This window comes from Cyprinodon tularosa, unplaced genomic scaffold (assembly GCF_016077235.1).
Source record: "Cyprinodon tularosa strain WSP-4 unplaced genomic scaffold, ASM1607723v1 ctg106, whole genome shotgun sequence".
Classification (NCBI taxonomy): Eukaryota; Metazoa; Chordata; class Actinopteri; order Cyprinodontiformes; family Cyprinodontidae; genus Cyprinodon; species Cyprinodon tularosa.
In genome coordinates this window covers 2,155,078-2,181,066 of record NW_024037849.1, presented here as the reverse complement: position 1 = coordinate 2,181,066, position 25,989 = coordinate 2,155,078, and the positions used below count along the sequence as shown (strand labels likewise).

General features: G+C 36.4%; 1 protein-coding gene across 1 annotated transcript in view; it reads left to right on the top strand.

Moving 5' to 3' along the window:
* The window catches only part of LOC119784896 (ephrin type-B receptor 1-like), a 118,943-nt gene that overhangs the window by 35,633 nt on the left and 57,321 nt on the right, over positions 1 to 25,989 (top strand). The window contains exons 2-5 of the mRNA XM_038287177.1: positions 14,213 to 14,277; positions 14,855 to 15,145; positions 19,354 to 19,572; positions 19,654 to 19,834. Coding sequence (XP_038143105.1) covers positions 14,213 to 14,277; positions 14,855 to 15,145; positions 19,354 to 19,572; positions 19,654 to 19,834 — 756 coding nt within the window. The remainder of the gene's footprint in view (positions 1 to 14,212; positions 14,278 to 14,854; positions 15,146 to 19,353; positions 19,573 to 19,653; positions 19,835 to 25,989) is intronic.

Genomic DNA, 25,989 nt, shown 5'->3' with positions numbered 1-25,989 from the left:
TCTTTGATAATAGAGTTACAACCTTATCAGTTGTTTGGGCCAGAAAGCTTTGAAGTGGAATTAAAGGAAAGGAGAAAATAGACTAGGAACAGTTGTTTAGCAGTAAGTAAATCTTATGTCAACAAATATTGACAGAATATTTTAGTACAAAGATTGATGTTTAAAAAGGAATTGTAGGGGACCAGCCAAGGGCCCATCAAGGAAAATATTGAATGGCTACTACTGCAATCTCCTGAACAATGTTCAATGTATAAAAAGATAAGTAAAAAATAATTAAGACATGGTAATTGATAAATAAGATTTTTAAAGCTATAGTGTGTAACTTTTAGCGACATCTAGCGGTCAGACTGCAGACTGCAGCAACATGAACATCTCCCCCCCACCGCTTCTCCCCCCCAACAGTACGGCGAGCGTTACGGGACAAAAATGTCTTCCACGACGTCCGCATCACCAACCTTCTCAATTGATGAGGTTTGTTTACATAGATAATTTTACAGATAGTATTTCATTAGTCTGTGTAGGGTATAGATTTCATGTAGACTTAAGATAATAAATATACTCGTTATTTTTTCTACATCGTTGTGACGTTTTGGAGATCTCGCAATCGCTAGTTTGTTGGATCTGCGCTGCCGTAGCGCAAAGATGTCTGCCTCCATGGCTGCGAGACCCGCTCATATGTAATTATAAATAACGAATTCTAAGGCAACGCAAATATTAAGGTTAAGAGGCTGAGCTCGTAGATTATGATAAATAACATAGTTATGTATAATATATTACATTTCTGACTGTATATCCCTGTAATTATTACACACTGTAGCTTTAACTTGCAGATTGTGAATGAATTATATTTTATCAACCTTTTATGTGTGAGATCGGGGTGCATTGATGAACACGATGAGTAGATAATTCTACAGTATGCCCTGAATTTCTCTCCTCTCTTTCTCTGTTTCTCTCCTTTGTTAATTTTAAAGATTCCCAGTCACCATGGTGGCAAATGCTATATCACAATAATCAATAATTAAATTGGCAAAAAGAATGATTATTATGAAGAGTTAAGAGTTAGAATATCAATGGTTTTCCCTATATTAGCAACACAATTTTCATGCTCTTTTTTTATGTTTATCATTCATGTATATTTTTTTTCTGTTTGATATTTTATCTTTAGTCTAAGCAGTGTAGATATTGTAGAACACCATCTAACAGTTAGCTATGGCCTCTAAAGAAGCAGATATATCCCGTAATGCTTTGCGAGGAGAGCTCTCCTCGCAAAGCATTATGTCTGTTGGAGCAGTGGTTTATCTGTAGCTGAGAGAAAGCGGCTGGATAAACTGATCAGGAAGGCCAGCTCTGTGATTGGATGCCCTCTGGACTCAGTGCAGGAGTTGTGAAACAAAAGGATCCTAACTAAATTAACATCTCTGCTGGATAATGTCTCCCACCCCATGTATGAAGCTGTTGCAGAACTGGAGAGCTCCTTCAGTGACAGACTGCTGCACCTTAAATGCACCAGGGAGCATTACCACAGATCCTTCCTCCCAGCAGCTGTAAGACTTTATAACCATCACAACCTCAATTAGTAATTAATAACATGCTGCTGTCATTTTGCACATTTCTGATGTTGCTGCTATTTTCAAATATCAATTTTTGTAAAAATGCTACAGTATTTTATTGTTTATCTTTTAACTCTTGGCTATTATGTTATTCTTATACATTTTTCTAAGGTCCACATTTTTTTCTATAATGTTTTAACTGCTGTAAACACTAGAATTTCCCCATTGTGGGACAATAAAAGAATTTTCTATTATATTATATTATATTATATTATATTATATTATATTATATTATATTATATTATATTATATTATATTACCGGTATATTATATTATATTATACTATATTATATTATATATTGTCATCGTCAGTTCTTGGCTTGGTCATGGTCTTGGAGGGTGCAGTCTTGATTTTGGTCTGAAAGAAAAACAACAACTCTTAAAATAAAATAATTATATATATATATATATATATATATATATATATATATATATATATATATATATATATATATATATATATATATATATATATATATATATATATATATCCTTATGTCAGCCATGGCTGTAGTGGGCGCCATCATCCTCCAAATACTTCTTTGTCTTTCTTTATAGTACTAAGGCCCATGTTGCAGATCAAGTCACTTATGCCATGAGAAAGAAAGTGTTTCCATTTCGATTCGTCCCAAAAAACTCCTAATCAAAGCTTTAAAACTTTTTTTTTTTTTTGGAAAAATGTGAGTTTTGGTAAAATTGCAGTGTTGCCACTTAGCAAATTTATTTTCGTAATTACAATTTTGTTGTTAATGGAAATAAAGCTAGTGACTCTGCTTGCCCCTAAACAGAGTTAGAACATTTTCAAATACAGTTTTATTAAGCAGTGTAACTAATTTAAAGTACACTAAAGTTTACCTATAAAAAATATGTAAATTAAACTTTCTATTGTAATTCCTGATTAGACTCTTTTCTACTCACTTTACTCAGCATATGCAACTTTTTGTGTAACTGCAGTTGTGTGGTTGGGTCTATTTCTGCTGATACGGTGTGTTTTTAAACCGCTGAGCAGACTATTATAAGACAGCTGGATTCTCCAATTAGGCAGTTTTTTAGAGTGATGTTTGAATGTTGGGATTATTGGGAGAAAATGTAAAAGCTTTTTGTGAAACACTTTATTTTGATTATGGGGACTTGTGCAGATAAGAGTTCTGACACCAGCTGTATATTTTCCTGTTATTTCATGGGATCCCGTATATTGTGTTGTTTTTCTAGGTTGGATTTCAGCTTTTACAGTAATTTATATTTGAAATATGTGTCTTTATGTACCTCATAACTGTCAATAAAATATGTCATATACATATTCACAAGTTCTGCACACCTTGCATCTCGAATATATGCGATACACATAAACTTTGTGATAGACATTGTAGACCAGGACATAGATGGTTAATTTGCCTAAGTGAGCATATGCATCTAAAAGTGTTCCCCCTTGAGTGAATTGTTCTAGAATGATGCCATCATTCCACCTGAATGCCTGATCAGTCAATGAGTTTCACTGCGGTCACTGTGACACCTTTTTCCCCAGGAGGGCTTTTATGTTCTTCGGGTTTGTGTTTATCTGTGAATCTGTGTTATTTTGGTTTGCTTCCTTAACTACGGTTATCAATTTTACTGCAAAAATGTTTGCCCTTCACTCTTTGGCAAACAATTATACAGTTTATGTAATACACATCATGCTGTCCAAGTGAATTTAATTTCACAATAAGGGGTTCGTTATTTTAAGATGTAATATCTTTTTCTTAGGGGCTTCCTAATATTATTATATAATATATGAATATAAAATAAGAGAAAAAAAGCAAATAGCTATGTGCAGCTTGTTAAAAATTATTCTCAGATATTTTCGCACCAGTCACACTGGAAAATATGCATTATTTCTCCAATGAAGATCATTTTTCTTTTTATATTCCTCCCTTTCTGTGCTTGTTACATTAAATAAGATTAACCCTTATCTTCCTTTAACTTTGTTTCTATCAGTTCCTGGTCTTTAAACTTTATTTTTGTGCTTATACTGTAGGCATAAAAACATTTTGTTGAGCTGTTTTGTTCTTAGAGTTTTTTATTTTTTATGAATATTTTAAGACGAGCAACTGATCCGAATGTGATGTTATCTCGTCCTTCCTATTTTGAAAAGTGGCTCAGGTAGGGCTGAAACAGTTAATCGGATTAAACGTGATTTAAAATAAAAACTTTTTTGTGCGTCAATATGCTCGATCCAGAAATCCTGAAGTGGAAACGCTTGTTTCACCTGGTTTAATTTCGTCAAAAATCTTCTTTAAGGAACCTTTAGTATCCGATTATTAATCGATTCATCGAAAAATAATCGACAGATTAATCGATTTACAAAACAATCGTTAATTGCAGCCTTAGACTCAGGAACATTGAACTCTTTCACAGGATATCAAAACCTTTTTTGGTAGAAATTTTTTTGGAACCATTTGAAGATATACTCAAAGCAGAGACATGCTTGTTTTGTAGCATCTCCCTTTCAGGTTGCTAGAAAATAGCCAGCTAAACAATCACAAACATATGAACCAGCTGATGTACTGCAGCCGCCTTCTGTTAGCAATAACACTTAGGTCTGATGTGCTAAGATCCCAAATAACATGTAATAATTTACCGTTGCAAACAACTGATTACATGCAAAAATTACAAAGACTGCGCCAGAACCAATAGGTCCTGATCTTAAACGATAAAAAAAAAAGAGTGTGTCTCTTGTAGGCTCTTTTGATATTCTATTTTATATTGTTTCTACATATGGTTTAACTTTATACAGTTTGTCTGCCATCTCGCTGTATCTGTGCTGGCCGTTAGATATCTTTTTCTTTGATATTATCCTACTACTGTTGTATTTGATAGTCCAAATATGTTTATGTATGCTCAGAATATGTCTTCGTCTTCTGACATTTTACCAATATTTTTTTTGTGTAAGTTTACACTTTGCTTTCTGAAAAATAAAAAAAACACATAAATTAGATCTGTGATTTGGAAAGTCACTTTGCACGTGGTAAATGTTTATTTGCATATCGCCCCGCCCTTGTATTTATGCAGTTTGGTCATTAGAATATGATTTGTGTACTTATGACTCCACACATGTAAAAAAAAATAGATTGCACATGCTGTCTGCTAAATTGCAAGCGCCAATCAATTTACAACTTCTTTGAAGTTGCAAATTGATTTACAACCTCTTTGAAGATCTGCTGTGCCTACAAAAAAATGGCTTTCATGCATTTTTGTATGCAAGTTTCCACCTAACTTTCAAATGTGCTAAATATAGATGCTGGTATTACACTTGCAATGTATTTGAAAAAATAGCATTATGGATAGTAAGTGTGTGTATAACTTTTCCTCAGTATTGGCATTTGGCATAATGTCAAGAAAAATGATAAAGGCTGGATTTTTTTCTGCTATTTTAATAATTTAGCAGATGCAGCAACCCATGCAACTGGTAAATATTGTCATGATTGGCTTAAGAGACTTAACCCACATGCAGAACACCACTGGAAGCTGAGTAAAAGTTTAACAGAATTTATTGAAATGTACACAGAGAAATCATGAACTGGTTCTGGCACAGGTCCGGGACTGGAATCACTGATATCTGCAGAGATGGATAGTTTGATTAGCCAGGCAGTCAGATGGCTTATCGAGTGAATTAATTCTGAATGTACCTTGGAGAGGTTCTGACAGATCCTTTTTGAGGGAGGGAACCGGTTGGGTCCAGAGACTGTAGATTCAGCAGAGAGCTCAGCAGCAGCAGCGTCTAGCTTCTGCCTTGTGAGTTTCAGACCTTGACTTGAGTTTCTGGCTCTCCCTTGAGAGCAGTTGGGGAAGTCCAGACTGAAATCTTCAGGTTTGGCTTCCTTGGGCAGGCAGGCAGGTTTACAAGCAAAGCTCATCCAGAGCTTCAGACTTCAGTCGGGTTTTCTGTGAGCAAGAAGACAGAGGCAGGTTAGAATCAAGTTTCTCTCTAGAGGCAACTAAGATTCTCAAATTAACAGAGGCTCAGGTTCGCTAACCAAACTTGGTCAACACTGCGGCGTTGAAGGAAGGTCTGACTGCTGCTTATGTAGGAGGTCTCCTGATGGGCTGATGATCCTCAGGTGTGCTGAGGGCTCCAGCCCAGGAGACCCACAGCACTCTCTACTGGAGACAGGTGGCAGATCTCCAGATCCCAACAAATATATAACCTTATGCACTGTCCTGACTATGCAGTTGAAAGCTCGCCTCATAACTCACACGAGGAGATAAGACAATTAGGAGAATTTTATTGATACAATTACTTTGTCTTTGGCATTCAGACCTCGGCATGAAACATAGTACTTAATTTTGATAGATATGCATGAACAGGAGCAACGAATAGGGCTGTTTCCCCCCCAGGCCTGAAACCGGTGGTGGAGTGGAGATAGAGGAAGTTGGTCAGTGTGTAGACTGCTGGTTAGTGAGACGGTATACTGAGCTTTATGGGGAGATCCAGTGGATTGCGGAAGCTGATACTAGAGCTTGACTCAGGGACCTGGAAGATGGTAGTCCAGTTGGATAACACAGGTTGAGAGAACCTGTCCATGATGAGCAAACATGAAGTGACAGTGGAGAGGACAAACTTCCCATTGGGAAGAAACCTCTAGCAGAACCAGGCTCAACATGGCGGTCTTCTGCCAAACTGGTTAAGATGAGACAGGCAACGCAGTAAGAGTCCAGGAGGAATGACACTGATGAAGCTTTAGCTACGATGGTGGAGGAGGGGCTGGAGGTGGGTTGAAAAGGTGTCATCTGAACGAAGTCGTAAAGCGCATCCGCCGCCTGCGCACAGGAGCAGACAAGTGCGTATCGGAGGCCTTTTAAGATGAGCTTTGGATCCCGATTGGCTTTTGCGGAGGTTTTGTTCAAAAGTGATTGGCTGTGTCGCAGGTGGATGTAGGAAAGGAATGAGTTTCTTCAGTTGAACTTCTGCCTAGGCTCCATATGCATCAACACAAAATGAAAAAAATATATGTTTAAATTAGTTTAAATCATGTGTAGAAAAGATTATTTTAAGAGTTGAGCTGATTTGTAAATAACCTGTATGCAACTGCTTCAAAGTAAATATTAAAGTATTTTACATTTTTTCTTATAACTTTCTACCAGGGTTGAGCATTATTATAGCAGGTGCTGAATTGTGCATTCCTCCTAAAGTGATTTTTGATTCTGTTATGTCACTGAACATTAAAAACATACGATACATAAACACCCTCGAACACACTCGCCGACATGCACATCAGGTCTAATTGCAGTGTTGCAGAGCCTCAGTCTAATCTGTTTGGAACACACTCCACTAATTAGCAAAAGATGAACTGACCTCACTTTTTGTTTGACCTCCAACACTTATACATCATGTTTATGGAATGAAAGAGACAGGCCAGAATAGCAGACTTACTTTCACTCCAGCATCTACTAATGAAATACTTCCCTTTCTCCCTCATGGGTCACAAGACTGATTTAACAGCTTCATTCACTGCTATAGATTTTACCTGTTGTTTCTTCTGCCATAAAATGGGTTTTGGCTCCATTCAGGGATGTAGTGCTGTTTGAGGAGCTGCACCTCCGCAGGAGGTGGCAGGCACACTGCGATCACATCCTCCAATGCGTCAAAAGTAATTAGGGTGATCGGAGAGCATGCCCTATTATGTGTAGAGAGGTGTGTGCTGTGTGCTGTTAATTAGAATGATGAGTAGACTGTAATAAGGCAAGCATAGACCATCAAATTCAGCACTTGTCTGGTTTTGTTCTGATTAGGCTTCTTTTCTTCTTTAAACTGGACATTTATAAGACACAAAAGAAGATTAAGGCTTCTTTATTCAGGGATGCTTACCTCCCTACAGGTTTTTGAAAATCACAGTAAAGTAAGGATACTGCTTACTTTCTGTTTTGAACAGTTTTCACCTGCAGATTAAAACCTCTTTATTCTAAAAAAACAAGATGTTACAGACTTATAAATACATTTCTTGAAACATAGTTAAAGCTGTGAAGATTTTTATTACATTACATTACATCAGTGCTTCTCAATTATTATCTGTTACGCCCCCCCTAGCAAGAAGAAAACTATTCGCGCCCCCCACGCCCCACGTGACTATCCATCTCTGCATAACATTTTATCCTTATTAACATTAAAGAAAAAAAAAAAAGAAAGACATATGGTCAAACTTACAAAGAATAACTTTATTAAATCGTGTTTTAAGTCATGTTTTAAACATGTTTAAACTGTAAACATGTTTGACAAACTAATTGCACCATTGCAAAATTAAATCAAATCAATAAATAATATTTAATAATTATAATAACTAATAAACTACAAAAAAAATAACTAATTTATATTTAGTTCAGCAACATTAACTCAGGAGCACAATATATAAAACACTTGAACCTACAAAACAAAAATTAATTAAACAATTTGTGCTCATTTTTTCTTTTTTTGATCAAAATGAGGAGGAAGTCAGGTTTAATGGCTACAATGAGCACGTTTTGCAGTGCACAGCTTTTCGAAGCGAGGTTCGAAGCATGATAGTGCAACTCTCAGCTCCTGCTCAATGTTTAGCTGGGACCTGTACTTGGTCTTCAGTGCAGCAACAGCAGAGAAGCCAATCTCACAAAGGTAAGATGTTGCAAAAGGAAGCAGAATGCTTATAGCTTTCTCTCCTAAGAGTGGATACTGCCTCTCTACACTCAGCCAGAATGCACTGAGTGTCTGTGATGTGAACCTCAGTCTCAGTGTGGAGTCAGACGTCATGTCAATGAACTGCTCCTCTTCTGCAGAGCTGAAACCAGTTGGAGCTGCTGCACTGAAAGGGTCTCTCACCCAGTCATACTGGGAACTGTTTTCAGGGAAGTACTTTTTAAAGAATCCAATCAGTGAAGAAATATGCTGCTTAATGTGTGGAATCACTGAGATAGCATCATAGTCATTAGTGTCTACAAATTCATGCAGGTTCTCAAATGAATCTGTGTTTCCTTCATCAAGTTGCCTGCCCCACATTGCAAGCTTTCGGGTGAAAGAGCTAATCTTGTCTGTGACCTGAGGGAGGTGTTTATCTTTCCCTTGAAGCTGTAGATTCAGTTCATTTAGCTTTCCAAATATGTCACTCAGGTAGGCCAGTTTTCCCAGGAAGTTCTCATCACAAAATTTTTCTGCCACTTCATACTTGTGCTCCTGCTCCAAAAACACTCTTATTTGCTCTCTGAGCTCAAAAACACGGGACAAGACTTTTCCTCGTGACAACCACCTTGCTTCACTGTGATAGAGCACAGTTTGATGTTCAGCTCCCATCTCCTCACAGATGGCAGAGAAGACTCTTGTTTTTAGTGGTCTGGTCTTTATAAAATTGACTACATCTATGATCTCAGTCATAACCTCACTTAATTCAGGGGAAAGTTGCCTGGATGCAAGTGCTTCTCTGTGTATAATACAGTGTGTCCACTCAGCATGAGGTGAGGCTGTCTTGATGAGTGCCCTAAGTCCTTTTCTCTTCCCTGCCATGGTTTGTGCACCATCACTGCAAACACCAATGCAGTTCTCCCACTTTAGCCCATTCTCAGTCAGAAAGGAGTCCAGAATTTTGAATAGCTCCTCAGCTGTGGCTCTGTCCCTGACATATTTACAAAAAAGTAGATCCTCACACAGGGAGTTAGACATGTCAAAACGTACATAAGCAATAAACAGACAGTCTTTGTTGCTGTCAGTTGCTTCATCAAATTGTAAGGCAAAACGTTTGTCTTTGAGTTTATCTACCAGCTGTTCTTGAAGATCGTTAGCAATGTCATCTATACGTCTGGCGACAGTGTCATTGGACAGAGGGATAGTTTTTAGTTTTGCTGCACTGGCGTCGTCCAGCATGACAGAGACCATGTCTAATGCTGCAGGCAGTATCAGCTCCTCTGCTATGGTGTGGGGCTTTTTGCACTGCGCAATTTGGTACGCCACCTTATATGATGCTAACAGCGCTCGATGGTTTACTGAAGTAGCCTTCACAAAGCGGGATGACTGTTGGCAATATTCAGCACGTTTTCGCTGAAAAAACTCTAGCGGCTTATCGGCGTGATTGGGGTGTAATGTATTTAAGTGACGCGCTAATTTATTTGGCTTCATGCTGTCCGCTGCGAGCATTTTTAGACACAGCAAACACACCGGTCTTTCCTCTTCTCCAACTGTAGTGACAGTGAAGCCAAGCGCTAAATACGCTTCGTCGTATTTCCTCGTCTTAGCTTTCGGGTGACTTTCTTTTCTCTCATTATCTTTGTCTCTCTCCGCTTTTCTTTTCATCCCTGTTAAAAACTTTTTCATGTTGGCGGTTTTTATGTTGAATAACAGAGGCTTTAGACAGAACGCAGTCGGAGCTTTCTGTTGACTCAACACTGGTAACCAGGTAACCTTGTAAGCCGTAAAATGTTGCACTGTCGCAAACGTGACAGAAGTAAAAATTACAGCGCCACTGCCGCCTACTGTAGTGGATGCGCAATTACACTTTATAATAGTACGGCCCCAAAAAAAAAGCCTGTTCCCTAGGGTCACACGCGCCCCCCCAGGTATCGCACCACGCCCCCCAAAGGGGGCGCGCCCCACTATTTGAGAAGGACTGCATTACATATATTTGAAAATATAATTTTTCTTTCTGTGATTACATGTTGTGCATTGCTGGGTAATGGGGCTCCAGCTGTGTTAAAGATGAATAAAAAAGTTTTGTAAATTATGTGGTCTTCTCAAGGGGTTTATGGGTGCTGTGGTGATATCTGTTTTCAATAAATTTATAATGCAGTGTTTGTAGTGAGATGCCTTAGTACAGGCCTCTAAAGCTTTGTTCTGAAGCCAGAAGATGGGGTTGCTTGTAAAAGCATAGCTTTATTCCTGAAGCGAAATCTTAAATCAGTCCTTTTTAACATGACTAGCCTGGAGCATATTGCCCTGTATGGTCTTCTACATAAGTGGTAGTGTGATTTTTATTTTTTCACAGTTTTTTACAATGCAAGCACAAACCTCTATGTTTTTTATTGAGATGGATTCTTTGTGTTAAACACACACAAAGCAGTGCATAAATGTAAATAAAAAACATAGAACCACATTTTACCTTAAATTTACCCAGATATCTTTGGGATATGTCTTTAGTACAAAAAGGTATATGGAGTTTGATTTTCTTCCTGTTAGTTATTGCTAAATAACTTTCTTATTGGTTGATGGAGAACCTCGGTGAACTTCTAAGCAACCTCCAAGTTTGATACATACTCTTAATTGGATTTAAGCTGGGAATTAATTCATAAAAAAAAACAAACAAAAAAAACATCCTATTTCAGCAATAGCTGTATTTTTAAGATTGTTTTTCCAGCAGGTAGGTAAATGCGCTGCCTGATGTTAACTTTTGTTATATTGTAGATTTCCTTTCAGTATTGGCTGAAAAACACCCTCAGAACATGATGATGCCACAAAATATTTTATGGTTAGAATTTTATTTTCTGGATATTGTTGGATAATCTTCCTTTCAGCAATGCTTATTGGTTAAAAACTGCTATATACCAGGGACTTTCTAGGACTTTCAGCTGTGTCTAAAGTGGAATTGTTATTCTGAATTAGGTTATTCCTCAGTTCAGTTGTTTGGGCTGATAGATTAGGCGGGTGACCAGATATCAAACCGTTCCACATACTAATTAAATAAGAATAAATCAAATTTTGAAAATCTTAAGATATTACACTAATCATACTTTCATAACCTAACTGTGCTTTGAATGTGTCCACCTTCTCATTCTTGCTTTAACTGTTTTTCATGATACTGTTGATTTCTGATATTTTTTAAAAGACCTCTGAGACCTTTTAAATATTAGCTTTACTAAGGTTGAATAACCTACAAGCAGATGTTATTTACCAAAATGGACACTTCTGAGAGCATGTGGATGCACTAGATTCTTCTTTCAGAAGAAGATTGCATGGAACTCCTCTAATGGTTTTATCTTAAACTGTTAATTGTACTACCCCCACGGAAGTGGTTCATTGTGATACAATAGAAAATAGTTTGAAGTATGAGGCACATATGGTGTTCTATCAGACATACTGTTTTATCAGGCAGTGGGGGTCACTTCTGGAACATCCTCCCAACAAACATCAGGGAATGTCCCACTTATTGCACATTTAAAAAGCACCTTAAACAGTTTCTTAAAAGTTCCCAGTCATGCACTCACTAATTTTATTGTTGTAATGTCATTGTCTGAACGTGTGTCTATGTGTTTTGATATTGTATTACCGGTAAGTGATCTTGTGTTGTTTTGTCTTCCTGCATCAGGACGACAGATGTAAATTAGCAACTATGCTATAATCTGGCTCATTAACAATCTGTGCAGAAGTATAAGTTTGTTCATTAATGTTCTCTGTCCATTAAATAAATAAATAAAAATATGATAATGGGAAGAATTAAATTGTTTCAATGGTCAAAAAAGCGACCTGTGGAAACATCTCTCTCATGATAAACACCCATATTTAACCATTTTTGAGCTGCAGGCTATGCATCAACTGCTGTCATATTTTTAAAGCTGTTATCAAAGAGTTTTATAGTAGACATTTTTATCTGAAAATAATTTTATTATTCAAAATGACATTGCAGCTGCAGGGATTGGAAAAACAACTAGGTTCCTCAGTAAATTAGGTTAACCTACTGGCAGAAAAGACAAGCACCCAAAGTAGAGGATAGGTGCATGATCCAAAGGCAAAGGAAAATGATGTGCAGGATGTGAGGAGGAGGGGAACAGATAATGAGAGAAAAGGATGACTATATGAAAGAGGGCAAGAGGAGTGCATGTCAAGAATAAAGGAGAAGGGGGAGTTGTTTGCCTGAGGCTGCCTCACGGTGTGATGTCGTTGAATCTTCACACCGTGTTTTATTACAAAGAACTGTTTTTGAGGGTCTGGGTTATCAAATTGCCAACTAACTTATGTTGGCTGGAACATCCCAGCATGACTTCCTGCTGTGGTGAGTCACTAGTAATATTGTTCATGTTAGTTTGATTTTACCCCACAGTAGAGGTGTAAAAACTACCTTTGCTTGAAAATGTGCCTACTGTTCATTAGGAGGTGTGCAAGAATCATCTTGGTGCAAAGAGGAGTGTTAGGCTTCAAAAAGAGTAATTATTTCCTCATCGAAATGCAAAATTTATGAAGGAAGGATTAATTATCAGTTTATGCTAGTGGATTTCAAGATTAATTTTTTTACTTTACACACACACACATATACACACACATATATATATATGTATATATATATATGTATATATATATATATATATATATATATATATATATATATGTATATATATATATATATTAGGGTTGTCACGATACTAAACTTTTCAACTCGATACCGATACTAAGGAAAATATTCGATACTCGATACCATTTTCGATACCACAAGGATAAAAACAAAGACTCCAAAATTCAACAGAAATATTTTCATTAATAAATAAAATACAATAAATAAAGACAATAAAGGTTGTATGCTGTGCATAATATTAAGCAAGCTTGATAAAAAACTTATAAAATTCAAATTAAGTGTTCCTTCCTTGGCTATGCTTTGCACACATAACAATGACACTAGCCAAACCAGTTAAGAAACAAAAATAATTCTCAGCAGCTGCACCTGTTACAAAAAAAAGTCTGAAACTGAAAAGAGCACAGAATTATTCAATCACACAGTGTTCTGAAAGTGCATTGTCCTCTATTCTGCACTTTAAATGAATGACAGTTTAGGTGCCACTGGTGACGGCACTGTATCGATACTTTTAAAAACGAGTATTGTATCCGGATACAACATTTCAGTATCGATACTTTTTTGAGTTTCGATACTTTTGACAACCCTAATATATATATATATATATATATATATATATATATATATATATATATATATATATATATATATATATATATATATAAGAAGGATAGAAAGAAAGAGAAAGAAAGAAAGGAAAGAAAGAAAGAACAGACTTGAATAGCATCTTGTCTGCTGCTCATTAAATACAATGATTTATATGCTTGTCGTGCTGCTGGTCTCAGTTTGAGATTTTTCATTCCGATTGCATTATTTCATTTTTGGGCTATTAAATCAGGTTTAAGTAAATAAGTCATCAGTCATGAGATCATCAAAGAATATAGCTTTGAAAAGAAATGATTTAATACTAATGCATTTAGAAGAACATGCATTTTCCAAATCATTTATTTGTTTATATTCTGCAAAAATTGAAGTCAAATTCCACATTTTTCCACACTTTACCAAATTAAAAGCATAGCCTGAATCAGATAGATAATCTGTCATTAATGGGGTACATTGATTCTACTGTTGTTTGTACTGTGTTACCCAAAGGCCTCTCCTAATTGCAGATTCCTATCTAATTTTAATCACTGCACTACCAGGATAGAGGGGAATGCATTGCAGATTCTGTACGAAGTGGGCTTTTATGAGTTTGAATGGTAGACAACACAAAGGAGTGCTGCAACTGGCGAATGAACAGACTATTAATTAAACCCATACCTGTCCCCTTTCTGGAGTACATTCTTTTCACCTTTTTTCTCCCTGTCTGTCTCTCTTTTTGTCTGACAGAGACAGTGATGGATACAAGGACAGCAACAGCTGAGCTTGGCTGGATATCGTTCCCCGCCAATGGAGTAAGAACAATTTGCAATAGCTGCACTGTATGTGTGTATTGGTCTGTGTGTGTGCAGCCACCCATGGGGAAGCAGTTTTTATGACATTTTACAGAGTTCCATTAAGGAGTCAGTCAAAATTTTAATTACAGTGCCAAGGTGACATCAATTAACCACTACTGATGCAGAAAGAAAAAACATTTGAAAAGATCAGAATAGTAAGGCAAATTAGTCTGTAATAGAAAAGAATGAAATGAAATAGTATGTAAGATTTTGATTTAAAATCTAGCCGCTTGCTGAAAATGTAGGCTGACAGCTAGCTGGTCAAAGTGGTCTGCCTTGTGAGTGTATTTGAGGTGAGAAGCTCTAATTGTGATGAATCATTGTCTCAATGCGGCACAGAGAAAGTTAGAGCAGAGAAAAAGACAATGAAAAAGGGAGAAAGAGGATGGGGGGAAAATTGGGGAGGTGTGATAGAGAAAGTTTAATTTGTGTTTGGTCTTAGTAAACCCATTTATCATCTCTGTCTTACTGCCTCTCCCTCTGCTTCCTCTCGTCTTATACTCCATTGCCCTATCTTCACCCAAACATTGCCTAGTGGGAGGAGGTGAGCGGCTATGATGAAAACCTTAACACCATCAGGACTTACCAGGTGTGCAATGTGTTTGAGCCAAGCCAAAACAACTGGCTCCTCACCACGTATATCGACCGGCGGAATGCACAACGCATCTATGTGGAGATCCGCTTCACAGTACGGGATTGTGCTTCCATACCAAGTGTTCTGGGCTCCTGCAAAGAGACATTCAATCTTTACTACCTAGAAGCTGACAGGACTATGTCAGAGAGCATCAAAGGGGTGGAGTATTGGGCCAATGCCCCTTTTTTAAAGGTAAGCTCAAAGATGAAAGTCAGAAGAAATTATTTATAGAAATAATGATCTAAAAGTGTTACAGATAGATTTAGAAGTATTGTGTACTTTTTCATGTCACAACAGTCAAACACACAACTCAGGCATAACATCCTGACTGTATAGAGCTTTTTGGACAAAAAACAGCCTGATACGCCATTAAGACAATTGCAAAATCCCTAAATGCTTTGAAGTGTCTTACATCAAGATGTTAGCGGCAAATCTTTTAAATCCTTTAAGGCAAGGCCTCCATGAAATGAAATAGTTATTTCACCACTTTTCATAGTCCATTGGGTTAAAGTATTATCTTATAGTGCCACTGTCACACCATGATGGTTTAGACCAGTGTATGCCTGACGTACAGAAAAGCTGGTAAAAAAAAAAACGTTATCATATGTTGGATAAGTCATGGATATGTTCAAATTTTTGGGAATGCTGAAGTACGCTGAAGCACGCTGACAGACATAGACATAGGGCAAGTACATAGAGAAATTTGAGCATGCTCAAAATTTACAGACATATGCAGGCCAGGCGCCTCCAGGTGCATCGCTGCCCCCATCAGGATACTGGCTTATACATAATTTCATGGGTATTGTGCTGCCGTGCGTTATGCATACGTTAGGATGCCGTTGGACATACGTTCTGGACTCCTTATGAATACGCTAGTATACACCAAAAATTGAAAAAATACATAGAATGTTCAGTCTATGCCAGCGTTGTAGAAGATTCTGGGACGTCGGGCATACGCTGTCTAAATCGGCAAGGTGTTACAGGGCCCTAAATTATTTTGCATTATTTTAGAATTGCACTGCTTAAGATGACTGTATAACGGAATTATTTAGTGTTCACTTTTTTTTATTGTTAAAGACACCATATTCATCAGTTTACAATCCCCAATCATTTTTTTTGTCTTATCTTTTTCAAAAAATGCGACAGAGCAAGGTTCAGTGATACAGTATGTAACTTTTCTCTTCAGGTGCTGTTCATTAGTCCATCATACAGTATGTGCATGGGCAGTATCTCCCACAGGTGCCATTTATACTTTTTTGTTGGTAGGGCAATGTAAACACGCAGGGAGCAATTCATAAGGAAGATTTATAAGAAAGGAGTATTTTCTGTTTTTTCTTTGTTCTGATTCTACATTAAATGTATTTAGTTAAAAATAAATTTATATAATCCTTTTTAACGTGCAAAATGTTTCTTTATTTGATGTGCTGTACTTTCTAAAATTGAGGCTACTTTCATTCTTTCTGTCTGTTACTTTGAGTAAATAAATCACTGCTGCATTTTAAGGCACTGTGGGGGGAAAGAAGCTTTGCTTTCTGCTAGAAGGACTTTGTGTTCCATTTTTCCAATTGGTGGACAGTACGCTTGTGCTCAGAAAAGGGTGCAAGTACAAGGTTCAAATCCCACAGCCTGCCCTCAGAGGCCTTGAGCAAGACCCTTAACCCCCGATTGCTCCCCAGGCACAACACAGTGGCAGCCCACTGCTCCCCAAGGGGATGGGTTAAAATGCAGAAGTGAATTACTATATTGTGAGATCAATGATGTTCAATTATTAATTTTTTTCTTTGGTCTGCATCTCGTATGATGATGAATCAACAATCATCTGTCATCAATGGTTGATAAATTCATCCAACCTTGATTATTCCAATAACTTCTAGTAAATTTCCTTAATTGTTTGAACTACCGTAGATTTACATTAAGATCAGACCACAAGAGTCAGTCTTCCCTCCACATGTTGAACAATTGACCATGACTCTTCAATAAAGACAGGATAAAATACCACAGTTAAGTAAATCAGTCAGTAATGTTTGTTTGCATTTCACTGTTAACAGACCAGAGTATCACGGATGCTGTACAAAAAAAGAGCAATGAAATATCTGTGAGAATTTAGTGCCAATAAAAAAGATGAAAGACAATAAAAAACAATGAAACTAAACTGTTAGCAGAAAGCCTTTGTAAAAAAGAATATTTTTTTTACTGCTTTTTAAAGATTCCAGAGAGTCAGCAAAACAATAAAAGACTGTTCGACAGCCTTTGTGTTATTTTGGTGTCTTAAAAATACAATAATCTTAACTATTGAATAAAGACAGTGAGCAGCAGTATAGTTTGTAAGTGGATAAAAAAATGCTGATTTTTAGTACTCTGTACATTAGAGATAGAATTTTAAAAGAAATCCTAAAATCTATTGTTTGGCAGTATAAAAATATATGATAGGGCTCATATGCCATGGCTTGCTGGAATTTGTAAGTAGTCTTAGAATCCTATATGGCTTGGAGGAATAAAAGGGTTAATTTAAGCAAGCCAGTAAACACGGCATTGCAATAATCTAAATGAGATTACATGAATGGATGGATAATTCTCTCCAGTTTAGCTGAAGAGACGATATCAAAATCAAAGAAACCTCTAGAGCATTTCATACATGGTTTCAGCACAAGCTGAAATAGTAGATATTCAATAATACATCATGTACATGTGTACATGTGTCTAGATTAATCTAAAATAAATTAATTGATGGATGGCATTGTTGCACTTATTACTCCCCCCCCCCCAAAAAAAAAATCTATAAACTCTGGCTTTAGTGGTGCCTACAAAACATAAGCCAGTCCACTTATCCTAATTTCGATAGCGGATTGTCTACTTGTTTGTCAATCAAACATTTTGCACACTTGCTGCCAGAATGTTTTAACGTGGGCTCCGCCAATGCTTGTTTGCTGCTGTGGTCTTTTTTTGAACTATTTGTTTATTTTTCTGATGGTAAAAAACTGACTTTATGTGTAAATGTTCTCATCATGGAATATTTTTATTACGAATATGCTGGATTACGTTTTATCCATAGACCCTTACGGACAAATGGAAAATAAACAATTTATAATAACTTCAAATTCAAAACAATTTATAATACGGCCTCAGGAAAGCTTCAAAGGTTGGAAGTGGAAGCTTTATTTTAAAATTTCTGATTTAACATGCTGCTATATCTTTATTATATATGCTTTGGTGCTCATGGCTTCCATAAAATAAACTTGGTGGTTGAAGTGTGGAGAATCTAAGCTTTCTAATGATGTCTAACATGTCCATATTGGTAAAAGTTTAACCGGTGTTATTTTCAAGTGTACTTCTGTGTTTAATGTAAAAACAGTAAGTTGTAGCAGCAGCAGCAAGAACACACTAAAAACTGTAAATATAACATGGTGTTATAACCTTGGCAGAGCTCCCTCTTCTTATGGAGATTTCCTACTGACCAGGTGCATCCCTACACTTTGCTGCCTCTCTAGGTGAAATACAAAATTACTGGCGGAGGCGTTTCCAAAGTAAAGAACTTTTGCGAAAAAGGGGTTTTACTGATACATGAGCACGATTCAAAAATACACAAACAGCCGTCTGACATATCTTCCACCACAGAATCCTCTTTCATGCCTTTAAGTATGCTGATCCTCATGTTATCTTAATGTTAAAGTGTTTTTAACCAATGTTTATGTCTCATAACGTTCCATTTCAGCCACTATCTTAGAAAATAAGTCATTATATGAAAAAATAACAATTGAGACTATTGATTCTTGATGTTGTTTAGAAATATTCCCTAAATGAAACAGAAAGCTGGCAGATATCCCACATGTGAGTCAAAATCCTGACGTCACCAAATCAATAAGTTGGACAAAAACATGCAAACTGGATAGGGGTGTTGTATAAAGTTTACATAAAGCTTTAATCAAGGTCTCAGGTTTTTGAAAGATGTTTTTACTGGCATTTGATCAATAATCTGAGATAAACTAGGATGGACCGTTTTATAGCTAAAAAGATACATTTTTTCATCCAGTCTTTATGAAATTATACATTTGGGTATCTTGTCTAACTTGGTCAGACCCTTATAGTTGGCCATCTTTTGCTTGTGACACAGCATTCATTTCTAATGTTTGTTTCTAATGTTTGAGTTCACCATGTCTTTCTGACACCTTTATGTGTCAAAACTTTATTTTAACTTAACCCAAAATATTTTGAATTTAAAGCTAGTTTTATTAACATTGCCTATTGGTGCTTGTTATGTTATGCCTGACTGGTGGATAGAAGCAGTGGTTATTTGCATACATTTAATCAGTAATTTTCTAACATCAACAAAAAGCAGTTAATTTTATAATGGGGTTCATGACCAATTATCATTTCAACTTTCAACCATCTATTTCCTTCAGGTGGACACCATTGCAGCAGATGAAAGTTTCTCCCAGGTGGATTTTGGGGGAAGGCTGATGAAAGTGAACACAGAGGTTCGAGGTTTTGGACCACTTTCCAAGGGAAAAGGCTTTTACTTGGCTTTCCAGGATCTGGGTGCTTGTATGTCCCTTTTGGCAGTAAGAGTTTTCTACAAGAAATGTCCAAGCATTGTGCAGAACTTTGCTTTTTTCCCAGAGGTATGCAGTAGAATCCAGAAAAGTTTCCATCCTTTTTAGTTTGGTTTAGACTGAGTTATTTTCTAATTCTTTTTCAACCAGACACTGACAGGAGCAGAGTCCACATCCTTGGTTATCTCCAGAGGAAGCTGTATTTCAAATGCTGAGGAGGTAGATGTGCCTATAAAGCTCTACTGTAATGGAGATGGAGAGTGGATGGTACCCATTGGCAGCTGCAGCTGCAAGGCAGGCTATGAACCCGACAATGGCAACGTGTGTCGAGGTAAGTCTTCAATTTAAAGAAGGTGCCGTGCTCATGAAAAATGTTTTGGACAAAAGAAAATGTCAGTTGTATTATACAGCAACATTAAAAGAATTCAAATGTGGTTTTGAAAATGCCGAACTGTAAACTCTTGCACACCCCACATACAATTTACCAAGGCAGAGTGGCAGCAAATCAATATTGTGCAAACATGTTTCCAATAGTCTGTCATAGTAATGGCAGCAGTCAGCATCTGAAAGCAGCATGAGATGACAGATCATGCAAATGACCTTTAACTACTCAAAATATTGCCGTTATCATACATATATCATCAACTGTAAGATCCTGACTGAGCCTGTTTTATGAACAACTGTCTTTTGAGATTGTGTTCTATTTGTAATGCAATTTAAAACACAGTTATTTTTCAAAGTTTATGTGAACAGATCATAGCTTTGTAACATTAGCTGAAGAATTTCAAGCACATACATTCAACTAGAGAATAAAATTTATTTTTACCCAAGGTGGTAGCCCATGATGTACCATATGTTAATATTTACTGAGCCACCCTTAGATAAATGTGGTACTAAAATGAATCTTCTGGCCTCCTTCCCCATTTCCTCTCAGAAATAGTACTCATCATTTCTTATTCTCCCTGGAGAATCTCATCTATTGTGCCTGAGTGTGTGTCTGTGTGGAGGTGTGGCCAAACATGTGTGTTAGTGTGGTGGACGGAACTTTGATGTATGCACTTCTGGTGAAATAAGTGGGAATTCGTCTTCCAATGTTAATTACTTAAGTGTGTTCCTAACAGAAAAAGAGAGAGAAAGAAAGAACAGACTGATGAATAGCATCATATCTGCTGCTCATTAAATACAATGACAAATGTTTGTCATGCTGCTGGTCTCAGTTTGTGTTTTTTCATTCACATTGCATTATTTCATTTTTGTGATATTTAATCAGGTCTAAGTAAATCAGTCATCAGTCATGAGATAAATTTAAACACTAAAGAATGTAGCTTTGAAAACTAATTATTTAATACTAATGCAATTCTAAAAACCTCACATTTACAATTGAGCTAAACATGTTTGTATATCTAGTATGTATAAAACTGAAAGGTTAAATAGAGTAGAATAGAATCCACTGTAGGGAAATTCTGGTGTTTTTAGCAGCATAGACAAAGGTTATGACTTAAAAACGCTTAAAGGTTGAATAGCCTAAAAGCTTGAAAAATTTGAATTATTCTTCCTTCTTCTACTGCTTGTCCATCAAGGTCACGGATGACTGCTTTTCAATCTCCCATAGTCTGAGGGTGAAAGGCAGCGTACACTCTGGACAGGTCCCCAGTCTATTGCAGAAAATCTGAATCAACAACAGAATACACATTGGAATAGACTGTACAGTAAAGTAAAAACACATATCACAAAAAATAAATTCTATTCAAATCAGTAAAAATATGTTGTTATTTCTAAAGAGACATTAAATGCTGTAATAACGCATTAATTTTTTTTTCTTGTTTTTTGTTTTTTAATAAGTTGTCATATTTGTTAAACCTACTTCATTATCTTCCTTGTTTTTTTTTTCATGTTTGAAACAATATAATTGTTTCCAGACCATACCACAAACCCTGTTGAAAATATCGTACTCACTTTGTAAGACATCATTACTTTTCTATGGAACTGACTACAAGCCAACTTGGAGTCCTTATTTGTCATTTTATTTGATTGCATTAGGTCATGTATTGTAAAGTTTCTTCATCATTTACTTCAAATGGGAATAGTTGGCAAGTGTATTTTTTAAGCTGTTTCCTATTCAGAAGAAACCTTACCTTTGTTGTTTCACCTTTTTATTACCCAGTCCACATCCGGGGAGGTATTGTCTCTCAGATAGCGTACACAAAGGAGGAATCATGTTTAAGCATTAACAGAATTTATTCCAGTCATGTTAAACAATATCATTGATCCAGCCACAAATTGCAGAGGAAGACCTTCTATTAGGCTCTTACGTCTCAGCCGTTCAGGGGAAAACCCACTGAAAAGGCTGAGAGCTTCTGCCATATTTCCCTTTTTATCTAAAATCAGCCAGGAAATGTCTCATCCAAAAGCCACAAGTCAGCATCTAGGCCTTCTCACAGCCTACATCATTACCATATGGAGTCGCTCTGGCCAGCATAAGAATGTCCACACACCCAATGTTGGCTGACTCACACAGAAGAGTGAACAGATATAGAAATGAACAGATGTAAAAGTTATTTATTAAAAAAAAAGATAAAAAGAAATCAATCTTCAACACATTAATCCAATTCTACCCGACTTTAATAGGACTAAGTTAATTTTGTGTTCAAGCGCCCAGAACAATTTACAGTATAGCTCAGAAAACACTTATTTTTTGAGGACCACTGAATTCTTAGACAATTGGCCACTTCCTTTTTTGGTTTTCATTTTTGCTTCTGTATTTCTTTGGCTTAAGGAAAATATTTAACCAAAAAGTTGCATAGAATAAAGAAAAATGTAGGAGCCAGTAAATATTAAGGAAGCTACAAAGATGACCTAGACGGACTGGAACAGTCAGATTATATGACCAAAGATTTTTAGTATTTTAGGTTAAGTTCTCATAAACATCACATTGTCTGATTGATTGATTCCATCAAGATCATATTTAGGGATGCACTGATATGAAAAAAGGGCCAATATTGATATCAGATATTAATATTGCCATGATGCCAAAAAAAATTATAGAAAAAAATGGTCACACAAATGTGGACCTTAGAAAAATGTATAAGAGTGACATAATATTGAAGAGTTAAAAGATAAACAATGAAATACCTGGAGAATAAATAACCCTATTTACAGCTATGGACATTTTTACTGTAATGGATATGTGAAAATATCAGCAACATCAGAGACAGGGAAAATGACAGCAGCATGTCATTTAACTGACTAAGGTTTATATCATGCTTTTATTTGTTCATGCTCCCGGTGGTTGTCACCTTTCATGACTGTAGTCTTTGTCCACTTTACAATAAAAAGCCACAAAAGGCTGGACCTGTTTAAATTCACAGCCAAAACTCTTCCGGTCCCCTCATTTTCACGGACTTGGAAGTCTCCAGTCCAGGTAGACCATGTCCTTGGAATATGCAGGCCATAAATTTGAACGCATTCATTGTTTTCTGGTTCGTCGTCATTTCTTTGCCCTTCATAATTTACTTTTTATAGTTTTACTGGATTTCTGCATTTTTGTTTGTGGAGTTTTGCTTCTGTTGAAAGCCTTTCGATATTAAATCTGCAAGAAACCTTACACATACTATGTATCATGAACACCTTTTAGACTTAGACTTTAGACAGATTTTATTTGTCATTTTGTTTACACAAGTGTAAAACAAAAAGACATTTCGTTTGGAAACAGCTCACTGGACAATTTCCTCTTTTAAAAGTGCAGCTTTGAAAAATAGTAAAAAGACTGTAAATTTACAGTTCTAACAATTGTTTTATATATATATATATATAATATAAAATACATTATTTTATAAATAATAATAAAATGCAATACAGTAAGCCATTCTACAAAACATTCAGCAGTCTAATGGCAGTGGGGAAGAAACTGTTGTGGAATCTGCTGCATTGCATCCAATGCTTCGAAGTCTCTTCCCTGAGGGCAGCTGGGAGAACAGTCCATGGTGGGGGTGTGAGGGGTCATTTATGAATCATCTAAACATCATGATCAGTGCTAGTGTAATTGTTTAGTCCACAGCAGCCTTTTTTTTTATTTTTATTTTTTATTATGATTCAGTGGACAGTTTTTAGTGTATTTTTTTTCTGTCGGTTCTCGGGCTGAATGGTTAGAGAGTAAGACATTTTGTTCAATCCTCAGACAGTTACTCATGGTCCCTGAGCAAGATCCTTAACCCCAGAATGCTTCCTGGACACTGCAGGCTGTTCATTGCTCTCTAAAGGAAAGGTTATAAATGACTTCCTCTGCATCCCCTTAGGCTGTAAAATGGTTTGGTCCCTGACAAGAAAACTGTAAGAGACCAAGCAAAAATAAAACTAACATCATATTCTTATTAAGGGAAAAGGAGAAATACTTAAAATAATATGCCATAAACACATCTCTGCTGCAAAAATAATACTTACCATGATTACCTGTAATAGGTAGAAGATGTCTGCCAGAATCACTACAAAAGTCAACACTATCCAAACGCAAGCACATACAGTATGGTTGTTTCAGCCAGTGCTTCCAACCCTGCTGTGTTTGTATTAAAAGTAGGCTTTCCACATCAAAGCTTCTGCGATTTTCAGGCTCAGTGTCACAATGGTTCCAAGACAGTATTAGATCATTGTATTAAGCTAAGTAAAGCAAGATTCTTTTTCACTATATAATTCATTTGTTGATGTTAGTATGGTGTAAACTGATCCTCAGAAGTCTTAAAGCATTTAAGCCATTTATCTTTCATTGAGTATTCAAACTAAAGACAGGTTCAACAGACATCTGATTTCTGTGATGCTATGTCAACATACAGCTCCCTGATACTCTCACTACTAAAAAAGAGATAAATGGTTTTATAGGCCAGTATTTGTCTTGTGTGTCTTTCCAAAGTTGGCATGTTTTTGGTTCATGCCAATGAGCTGATAACAACTTGGCAGGAAGCTGGACCCACTCCTGGAACAGATGGTAATCTTTTTGTGAGGGTTTGCGCATGTCAAGGCACAGAGTTGGCATTTGTTTAGCACCAGATCCACATATTGTGCAAACCATATGGCGCAACTGGATTGTGATCAAACTCGTGTGTGTGCATATTTTTATGTGTAATTCTGAATGCATTTAATAAAATTTTCTATGTATTGATAATTTGACCCTTTACAAAAATATAGTTTATGTATACATATGCCATGTGCATGTACACATAACTAGCACAGCATTTGAGATACACTGAACAATATTATTTTTAGCTCTTAGCTTTCTACAGCTCCCTATCTTTACATCACATGTAAAGTTAGGGAACATTTGGAAAATGTTTTTTAAATGCTTTTCAGATCTACCAGAATTATATCAATTGGCCAGAGATTTTATGAGGAAAGTTCCCTATTATTAGTTATTTGTTTTTAACTGAGTAATCATCTTGGAATCAGATATTAATAAGTTCCTACCAATCAGTGAGCCCCTGGGAAGGCACTGAAGAGCAAGTTGCCTACCAGTCAGTGTAACAATGCATCTTGACTCATTGGTAAAGCTAGAATTATTCATCAATTGATAATTATTCATGTTAATTATGTCTGCAATCGTTTACAGGATGTGTAGCAATGTCTTATCTTTCTCTCCTTTCTGGTTAAGTACATATTGTGCAGAGTCAGAGAAAACTAATAAAACTTAGATGTCCTGACAATAAAAGATAACTATATTCAATGCATTATTATTCTAGTTCTGTTATTTTAGTAAAATCTGTGCACAAAATCATTAAACCCAAACTCAGATATTTTGCATTTTGGGTTTCAGTGGTTTGACATATGTTCACACTTGGACACACACAGATGGCTGTACGGTATCAAGAGGTAAATGATAAAGAGAGGGAGCAAGACTTGTTGCCATGGTGACACACCTCACGTGTATGAGCAGAGTTGTTGAATAAATGACCTTGACAAGCCAGATGTTTATCTGCCTTTTCAAGGAAAGGGAAAAAATGGAAGACAGCATTATAGTGTGCCACAAACCATGTAAGGGAAACGGGAACCACTTGGGAGGTGGTGCTTTGGTCAGAGGAGACCTAAATTAAACTTTTCGGTCGACCTGATTAACATTGCATGTAAAAACAGAAGCTGACACTACATATGAAAATACCCTAAACAGCTGAAAAAAAAAAAAAAAACATTGGTAGGTGGCAGCATTATGCTAAGATTTCTGTTCTAAAGCATGAAAAGTAAAGCTTGTCAAAGTATGAGATGACAACGCTTATTACAAGGCAATATTTAAAGAAAATCTATTGGAAGCTGCAAGGTTCTAGACTGAGATCAAGATCAATCACAAACAGGACAACAACCTTGAATGTATAGCCACAGCAGCAACAAAATATTATAGATTCAAGCATTTTCATGTGTTAGAATTGATTAATCTAGTTTTTATGTAAAGTGTAAGTCTAGTTATCACCTTAGTTAATCTTGAAGAACTTGAAATAAAGACAAATT